The sequence below is a fragment of the Borostomias antarcticus genome (genome assembly GCF_949987555.1).
Source record: "Borostomias antarcticus genome assembly, chromosome: 8".
Classification (NCBI taxonomy): domain Eukaryota; kingdom Metazoa; phylum Chordata; class Actinopteri; order Stomiiformes; family Stomiidae; genus Borostomias; species Borostomias antarcticus.
Window position 1 is genome coordinate 22,693,467 of NC_140241.1, and position 10,000 is coordinate 22,703,466.

A 10,000-nucleotide genomic window follows, 5' to 3' on the forward strand; every position below is an offset into this window, starting at 1 on the left:
CCATACATTGCTGCTCGAGCTCCTGTACCTCTTATAATATCAGCTCAAATGTACAGTGGAGCTTCAGCACCTAAATATAAACACCTGTTTCAGTCCAAGTCTACCACTGAGCAAGGGTAAACAAAACAACAACAACAACAACAAAATGAGATAGGGATGAAAACTTGATTCATACACACACACGGGGGTTCACGTGATTGGCTACATGGCGCACGGCATTGTGGGTGTGAGGTGTGAGGGTCCGATACAGATGCTGGTGATTCTTTACCTTGTTGGATCGTCTCCAAGACCTCCTGAGCAGCATGGCCTAAGAACGTGACAAACGATTACGACTCCAGCTGTTACTTCTAGTGCTAGCAAGGGTCAGGTCATAGGTCATAGGTCAGGACTAGGACCGGTCACATGATGATTATCACGTGGGCAGCAGACACAGACAGGACCAATCAGAGCCCAGATACTGAAGCAGAAACACTGGTGGCCGAGGGCCAAAAACACATCCGACACACATTACTGTATTACATAGTCATTACATAGTAATGACAGTCATTATAGTACTATATTTAATTCGTAGATCTTTGTGAGTTCAGGTCTTCATTTCTTTCATATAGACACATCCTGGGCTTAGTTGTTGGTGTTTACAATGGTTGTGCTACTCCTCAGTGAAATGATGGTCTCTGAAATTACGGTCTATGTTTTAGGTTCATGGTAGACAGACCACAAATACGGCTAAATGTCCAAAATAACACATTACTGTATCCCTCTAACAGAAAGAAAGTGATGTGGTTAGCTAGCTACCATATACTGTCATCCTAATGCTGTTCTGACTCTCACCCGCAGTAAAGTTCCTCTCGCCTCTGGTCAGGTCAGGCCATGGATGTATTAATAGAACTGGGTCAGGCCCAGTCCTAACTGCTCGGACAGTGCATGATAGTTCACTGCCTGCTGCCATCAATAAGGGGCAACTGAGTGAAATCTAACAAGTCAGACATTAGATTAAAATCCATTTGGAAATGCAGACATGCTGACCGGTGGTGATTAAGCTGACCGGTGGTGATTAAGCATTGATAAGGGCCGTGTCTCTGAGGAGAGCTCCATCTGCCAGGGTCCAGCTGCCAGGCTCATACCACTGAGGCTCTCTGCTCACACCCAGCGCATCAAGCACTATCCAGCCCTGCTCACACCCAGGGTCCAAGCACTATCCAGCCCTGCTCACACCCAGCACATCAAGCACTATCCAGCCCTGCTCACACCCAGGGTCCAAGCACTATCCAGCCCTGCTCACACCCAGCACATCAAGCACTATCCAGCCCTGCTCACACCCAGGGTCCAAGCACTATCCAGCCCTGCTCACACCCAGCACATCAAGCACTATCCAGCCCTGCTCACACCCAGGGTCCAAGCACTATCCAGCCCTGCTCACACCCAGCGCATCAAGCACTATCCAGCCCTGCTCACACCCAGCGCATCAAGCACTATCCAGCCCTGCTCACACCCAGCACATCAAGCACTATCCAGCCCTGAAGATGATTATTTCATATCCTGCATCTGACAGTCTCTCCCCTCGATCCCATCTCCCCTTCACAGCACAGAGCAGAGTCAACATTCCTTTATTCGTCACATGTAATGTATGGTGTACAGTCACAGTGACATGTTACCCCCGGCTCCAAGATTGCGCTCGTTATAGATAGACTCTGATACAGATAAACTCCATCTGAGATTAACTCTAATACTCAATTTACAAATTACAATTTCACTAATTACACAAGTAGACCCATTTCTACACAGTATAATATACCTTAGTTGGAGGCTACTTATTTGTAATGACCAGAACGGGTGTCTTTTTGTGAATTATTCACAAACATGCGGCATTTACATCAGCGTGATGAACAGCGGACATAAAACAGTGGACTTCAAAACTACACTTTTTTTTTTTTTGCACACTAGCAAAAAAAGCTAAATGTAAGCTACTTCCGAGCCCCTTCCTGTTCTGTTGACCTTCAAAACATAAGCCTTTTAAAAGCAAATAAGTCCAAGTCAACATTGAATTAATTACCATTACCAGGTTCCTCATGACGTCACATATTTAACTGTAAATACTGTAAATAACACTTTTAACCAAATACCTTTTAACTAAATATGAATTGCACTTATGTATTTATCATTATCTATGTATGTTAATAGAACAATTCACAACAGTATAAGGATAAGATACTGTATACCGATACCGATCTAGATGGATTACGTACAGAATATGCAGTCTATATGGATATGACTAAATAAGAAATACCAGGAGGGGGTTTGGTATTTTACATTTGCATTTGGTTATGTTACAGTATATACATATGTTACAGTATATACACCAAGATATTGGTCCACTAGATAGTGGTACTGTACATGTGGATGTACTGTACGTTAGATAGAACCATCCAGGTGCCGGAGGGCTTGCTGAAAGAAGCTCTTCCTTGTCTCTCCGTGCTCAACGTGTTTGTTCGCTATCGTTTCCCTGAACAGGCAGAAAACTGCTTCATGTCCAGGATTGCAGAGGGACACAACAGTGGCCTAAACCACAGGGAGATAGACGGCTGAATCTGGTGTGTATGTGCAGTAAGGCTACCCTTCCCTACAGGTGGCTTGAAGCAGTGCATGGAACGAGTATCGGAGTACAGCTATTGAAACCGTGGGGTGAGACAGGTCTGGAGTACTGTGTAAACACAGCCAAACAAGCTCCCTGTCTGTTTGTACTTGTTTTTGAAGGTGTGGTGCAATTGTACATTAATATTTGCTTCCCGATAAAAAAATGGAAAAACAGAAACTGTGGGATGAGGGGGGGGGGGGGTCTGTGGAGGCTGGAGGTGTTTACTGTTACTACTGTAAAGTGGGTGGGGCGTGGCTCTGTGAGATCTTCCTGATCTCGCCAGCTCACATCCTGTTTGTCACATCAGTCTGGCCAGGCTCAACATAGACCAGTTTGTGCGTCTGTCCTACGAGTCGGCTACGTGGCGTGGTTTAGGCGTGACGACAGCGAGAAGCGATATGCGGTTCGTTGATCTGATTGGTTGAAGTTAGCCGTGAAAGACGGTGACGGTCAGACGGTTCATCCAATCAGCTGCCGAGTATTTGCCTGCCATTTTCCAAGGGGAAAATCCTTCGGAGATGGTTGTGTGAAATGAACCATCTGGCTTGCTAGGCTACTGTGAGGAGGCCTGGTCAGGAATAGACACGGAGAATACAAGAGGATAGACAGCTAAGTACCGCTGTGCTACTGTGGCTACTGGACTCACTTAGGTCACATAAGCCTTCCAGTAATGTTTCTGACTATTGATTTTCTATTGGAAATCTGACGCACAAAGACCCTTTGTATGAATAATGAATAATCACACATTTTGAATTGCACTCTGAATATCTTGGGGTTTTGTGCGCGTAGGTGTGTGTGTTTGGGTGGGGGTGTGTGTGTGGGTGTTTGTGTGGGTATTTGGGTGGGGGTGTGTGTGGGGGTGTGTGTGTGTGTGCATGCATTTGTGTGTGTGTGTGTGTGTGTGTGTGTGTGTGTGTGTGGGTTTGTGTGGGTGTGTTTATGTGTGTGTGTGCGTTTGCATGTGTGTGTGGGTGTGTGTGTGTGTGTGTGGGTTTGTGTGGATGTGTTTATGTGTGTGTGCATTTGCGTGTGTGTGTAGGTGTGTTTATGTGTGTGGGTGTGTGTGTGTGTGTGCGTGTGTGTGTGTGTGTGGGTGGGTGGGTGGGTGGGTGGGTGGGTGTGTGTGTGGGTGTGTGTGTGGGTGTGTAGGACTCAGTCTCCACTGTAGAAAGTTGTTTAAAATTATCGTTTAAAAGAAGGACAGAACTGTGACTTTATGTTAAAGAATGTCACATTTGAGGACTTGATTTGACTGCCACACCGGAAATGGTGCTACCTTTTAAAAATAAATGTTGGGTTACATTCAGTAATTGATCTTTTTTTTCAAAGTCTCTTCTTTAATCCCATACAAGCGCTGAGTAAGTGCATTGAACAAATCAACGATTGGATGTGCCAGAACTTTCTTCAACTAAACAAAAATAAAACTGAAGTAATTGAAGTAAAGTCTTTGGAGCCAAAGAAGAATGATTAAAAGTCAGCGCTCAGCTCCAATCAGTAATGTTAAAAACCACAAACGAAGCCAGACATCTTGGTGTACTCATGGACTCAGACCTGCATTTCAACAGTCACATTAAGACAGTTACAAAGTTAGCCAACTATCACCTGAAGAATATATCAAGGATTAAGGGATTCATGTCTCAGCAGGATCTGAAAAAACTTTATCTTCAGTAGACTCGACTACTGTAACGGTGTGTTTACAGGTCTCTCTAAAAAATGTATCAGACAGCTGCAGCTGATCCAGAACGCTGCTGCTCGAGTCCTCACTAAGACTGAGAAAGTGGATCACATCACTCCAGTTCTGAGGTCCTTACACTGGCTTCCTGTCTGTAAAAGAATTGACTTTAAAATACTGTTGTTGGTTTATAAAGCACTGAATGGTTCAGGGCCAAATATATTTCTGATCTGCTGCTACGTTATGAACCATCCAGACCTCTCAGGTCACCTGGCACAGGCCTGCTTTCTGTCCCCAGAGTTAAAACAAAACATGGAGAAGCAGCGTTAAATTTTTATGCTCCACATATCTGGAACAAACTTCCAGAAAACTGCAGGTCTGCTGCAACTCTCAGTTCTTGTAAATCAAGACTGAAGACTTCTCTTTTTGCCGCTGCTTTTTATTAAATCAAATAATTATTCATTCATACACTGCACTGTAACTTTTATTCCTGTAATTTATTTTTCCTGCATTTTGTTTTAAATGTGCTTTTTTTGCATTTTGTTTTATATGACCTTTTATGTGTTTCTTGCACTTTGTCTTGATGCATTTAATGTTTCATGTAAAGCACTTTGAATTGCCTTGCTGAAATGTGCTCTACAAATAAACTTGCTTTGCCTTGCCTTTTACATAAAACTTTTTTTTAATTGCTGCATAGTGTTTCCCAAACCGGAGTCGCCCTCGTCCTGCATGTTTTACACCCCCCTCTGCCCTCCCACCGACCACAGCTGACTCAAATGATCCAGTCATTATGAATAAACCAGCGTTGGAGCAGGCCCAGATCTAAACCAGCGTTGGAGCGGGCCCAGATCTAAACCAGCGTTGGAGCGGGCCCAGATCTAAACCAGCGTTGGAGGAGGACCAGATCTAAACCAGCGTTGGAGCAGGCCCAGATCTAAACCAGCGTTGGAGCGGGCCCAGATCTAAACTAGCGTCGGAGCAGGCCCAGATCTAAACCAGCGTTGGAGCGGGCCCAGATCTAAACCAGCGTTGGAGGAGGCCCAGATCTAAACCAGCGTTGGAGCGGGCCCAGATCTAAACCAGCATCGGAGCGGGCCCGGATCTAAACCAGCGTTGGAGCGGGCCCAGATCTAAACCAGCGTTGGAGCGGGCCCAGATCTAAACCAGCGTTGGAGCGGGCCCAGATCTAAACCAGCGTTGGAGCAGGCCCAGATCTAAACCAGCGTTGGAGCGGGTCCAGATCTAAACCAGCGTTGGAGCGGGCCCAGATCTAAACCAGCGTTGGAGCGGGCCCAGATCTAAACCAGCGTTGGAGCGGGCCCAGATCTAAACCAGCGTTGGAGGAGGACCAGATCTAAACCAGCGTTGGAGCAGGCCCAGATCTAAACCAGCGTTGGAGCGGGTCCAGATCTAAACCAGCGTTGGAGGAGGCCCAGATCTAAACCAGCGTTGGAGCGGGCCCAGATCTAAACCAGCGTTGGAGGAGGCCCAGATCTAAACCAGCGTTGGAGGAGGCCCAGATCTAAACCAGCGTTGGAGGAGGCCCAGATCTAAACCAGCGTTGGAGCAGGCCCAGATCTAAACCAGCGTTGGAGCGGGCCCAGATCTAAACCAGCGTTGGAGCGGGCCCAGATCTAAACCAGCGTTGGAGGAGGACCAGATCTAAACCAGCGTAGGAGCGGGCCCAGATCTAAACCAGCGTTGGAGCGGGCCCAGATCTAAACCAGCGTTGGAGCAGGCCCAGATCTAAAGCATGCAGGACCAGGACTCCTGGGGATGTTTGGTAACGGCTTAACTAAATTATTCAGTATGTACTATAGATGTTGAATAGTATATCACACTAGATGTGTTATTCAAGAGTATAGTAAAAGGTGATGCTTAATTCATAGCACTTGGCAGTCAGCAATACAGCCAGTATACTCTATTTACTCATGCTAATGTACTGTACAACCCTGTTAGCATTAGTCTACTGTAAAATCAAGAAAATACAGCAATGCACTGTAGTTCTGTAATGCAGTACCATACTGTAGGAAAACTGTTAAATTAACAGTAAACTGCTGGAACCCTGCTGGCAGTATTTTACTGTTAATCTACATGACAATCGTTTACAGTGTACAGTCGGTCTCTTACAAGTGTGTGTCTGTGTGTGTGTGTGTCCCAGACAGCAATCCAATCAGGGACATATACAGGCCAGATCTGGCACTTGTGGCTTAGTTCCGGCCCATATATGACCCAGATCCGCTTGCTATTTGGTGTGTTTGTGCGCATGTGCATGTGTGTGTGTGTGTGTGCATGTGTGTGTGTGTGTGTGTGTGTGTGTGTGTGTGTGTGTGCCTACCGTAGCATCTCTGTGTTCCTCTATGGGGCTGTCTTTTGGGGTGAGGGTGACGGCCAGCTCCAGAGAGCCCAGGTCTTGATCGGGGTGGCTGGGGTCATTCAGAGCCAGCATCACTGGCTGGGTCCTGGGTCACAGAGAGAGGAGCAGGTCAGAGGTCAGAGCTAGACAGACAGAGAAGCTCACATGTATCATTAAGGGACAGGGCGCTAGCTGAGGTGTCAGAAGCAGGCTCCATTAGTCAGCAGATCTTGGTCTCAGAGAAGCCTGGAGAAAATATATTTTTTAAGTCGGTACCTCTGATGTTCAGGGTTGGTAAATGGACTGCACTTATATAGCGCTTTTATCCAAAGCGCTTTACAATGGCCTCTCATTCACCCATTCACACACACATTCACACACCAATGGCTGCAGCTGCCATGCAAGGTGCCAGCCTGCTCATTGGGAGCAATTTAGGGTTCGCCCAAGGACACTTCGATATGTGGACAGGAGGAGGTGGGATTCGAACCGTTAACCCTACGATCATTGAATGACCCGCTCCACCACTGAGCCATTGCACCCCTGGTTCTAAGTCTGTACCTCTGGTGTTCCAGGGTTCTAAACATATACTGTACCTGTGGTGTTCCAGGGTTCTAACTATGTACCTCTGGTGTTTCAGGGTTCTAACTATGTACCTCTGGTGTTTCAGGGTTCTAAATATGTACCTCTGGTGTTTCAGGGTTCTAAATATGTACCTCTGGTGTTCTAGGGTTCTATATTTACAGTACCTCTGGTGTTCTAGGGTTCTATATGTACAGTACCTCTGGTGTTCTAGGGTTCTATATGTACAGTACCTCTGGTGTTCCAGTGACTCCAGGTTCAGGTAGGCAGAGCCCATGAAGTCATCTTGACTGCAAAAGTCATAGTCAAACACCTGCAGCAGATTGAGTAGAAAACCACCTTTATTAGTGTGTGTGTGTGTGTGTGTGTGTGTGTGTTTATACAGTGCACCTTATACTGTGTGTTACCTTCACATAAAGTTGCTCCTGCAGATTATCGACTAACAGACTGGCGCTCTCGTCCCAGACCGGGTTCAGGTTCTTGTGGATGATGTTACTGCGGAAAACCTCTTTACCGTACAGCTTGAACTTCACATATGGATCACTGGTCCCTGCGAGTGTTAACATACAATGCAGCTTACTGGTACAGTTATTAATATTCATCTTGATTTACAACAGGCAGAGTATGATAACTGGTGCCTGAGAAGAAATCAAGGATGTTTATTTGTCATATTTACATGTAGTGTATAGTCATATAGCAGACGCTTTTATCCAAAGCAATTTACAATAAAGTACATTTTGTACAAGATACAGGTACATTGACAGGAAAAGAACCCACACACTCATATGCTGCAGAATAAACATTCCTTTAACAACGTTTCAAGAGTCTGTTCCTCCTCAGGTTGAACCTGACGAACATCAGACGCTCGGAACGTTGTCAGAGTAAAGTTTATTCTGGAGCGTACGAGTGGACGGGCTCTATTCCTTCCATCGTGACTATTTCCTAACCCAGCAGCCCGAGAAGTGATGTGAGCATCTTTCCTACTTCTGACAACATACAGGTACCAGGTACAACGAAATGCTCAAAACATGGATGTACGGTTGATAGTTTAGATTATTCCTGTTCATCTTGATTTATAACAGGCACCGAGTCTGGCTACTTTTGAGAAATAAAGAAGAAGAAGAAGAGAGAGAGAGAGAGAGAGAGAGAGAGAGAGAGAGAGAGAGAGAGAGAGAGGAGAGAGAGAGAGAGGAGATAGAGAGAGTGAGAGAGAGGAGAGAGAGAGAGACAGAGAGAGAGGAGAGAGAGAGAGAGAGAGAAGAGAGAGAGACAGGGGAGAGAGCGAGAGAGAGAGCGACAGGAGAGAGAGGGGGGTGAGAGACAAAGAGAGAGAGTGTGGAGGGGAGAGAGGGGGAAGAAGGAGAGAGTAGAGAGATAGAGGAGAGAGACAAGGGAGAGAGACAGCAGAGAGAGACAGGAGAGAGAGACGGGAGAGAGAGGAGATAGAGAGGAGAGAGAGAGGAGAGAGACAGCAGAGAGAGACAGCAGAGAGAGACAGGAGAAAGAGACAGGAGAGAGAGACAGGAGAGAGATGAGGTCACCTGCTCTGTCTCGTATGGCCAGGTGGTGTCCTCTCTTCAGGTGTATGTCCAGCCTGTAGGTGCCACTGCTGGGCAGGGCTCTCTGGGAGATGACCCCCGGGGTTCCAGACACATCCATAACCTGAGGGGGGCGGACAGAGAAACCCTCATCAATACCAGACCTGCAAACTCTGGAGGAGTGAAAAAGGTGACGACATACAAAACTAAAACCCTCTAGATTCACTGAAACTACCATGGTTAACATAAAAAAGGTGACTGTAGCCAAAAGGTGACAAGTTTGCAGGTCTGCAATACTCTCTCTCTCTCTCTCTCTCTCTCTGTCTCACACAAACACACATACGCATACACACACGCACGCATGGCATGCACACACATATACATACAGATTTACACACACACCCACACATGCACACACACACACGCACGCACACACATATTCAGATTCACGCACACACACACACACACCCACCCATCCACCCACACACACACACACACACACAATGGACGGCCGACACAGAGCACTGATAAAACCGCAAGGCATTGGAACGGTCTCAAAAGAACGTTCTGCTCTCATCCAGCCACTCACCCTCAGCACGACACCTCCCTGAATCCTCCTCGTCTTAAAACCCAACCTGAGCTGGAGCGTTATTACTCAGAGCATAGAGAGAGAGAGAGAGAGAGAGAGAGAGAGAGAGAGAATATTTCCGAGGCCGAAACCAGAAGCCTATAACAGCAGCAGCTGACGGGTTACAGGATATTACACGCCAGCCATTTCCTTGCGTGATCTGATGGTTTGAGCAAATCGGCAGTTTAACTTCCTGCCGTACACAACCATTGTTGTCATAGCAACTCTGGCTTTGACGGGGGAGGGGCGGGGGGAGGGGGGGGGGGGGGCTAGAAGCAGCATCTAAACCTAGGGGGGCATAAAGGCTGGATGTGCAGTAAGCAGAGCTCACTGGTCCCTCTGTCCGCTGTCCAGGGTTTAATGGAACCGGCCAGAGCCTCACGCTGCCTGGCCAGAGACACTCGTACATCGAGCGCCTGTCCACCGTTTTCAATCCCGTCCTGTAACTAATCCCTCCGACGCTAATCCACAGCTCAGAACAGGCGGTCCAGGCCCTGCCCCTCCCCCCCCCCAACACTGGATGTGGTAAGACACTTATATTACACATGCTATACGCAATCGCCTTTTCTCTCTCTCTCTCTCTCTCTCTCTC

At 46.9% G+C, this 10,000-nt stretch overlaps 1 protein-coding gene across 1 annotated transcript in view; it reads right to left on the reverse strand.

Annotated features, from left to right (window-relative positions):
• The window catches only part of mctp1b (multiple C2 domains, transmembrane 1b), a gene marked incomplete at both ends in the record, with an annotated part of 25,809 nt that overhangs the window by 7,819 nt on the left and 7,990 nt on the right, over positions 1-10,000 (reverse strand). The window contains 5 exons of the mRNA XM_084442530.1: positions 269-307; positions 6,646-6,769; positions 7,476-7,555; positions 7,650-7,792; positions 8,784-8,904. Of these exons, the coding sequence (XP_084298656.1) occupies positions 269-307; positions 6,646-6,769; positions 7,476-7,555; positions 7,650-7,792; positions 8,784-8,904 (507 nt within the window). The remainder of the gene's footprint in view (positions 1-268; positions 308-6,645; positions 6,770-7,475; positions 7,556-7,649; positions 7,793-8,783; positions 8,905-10,000) is intronic.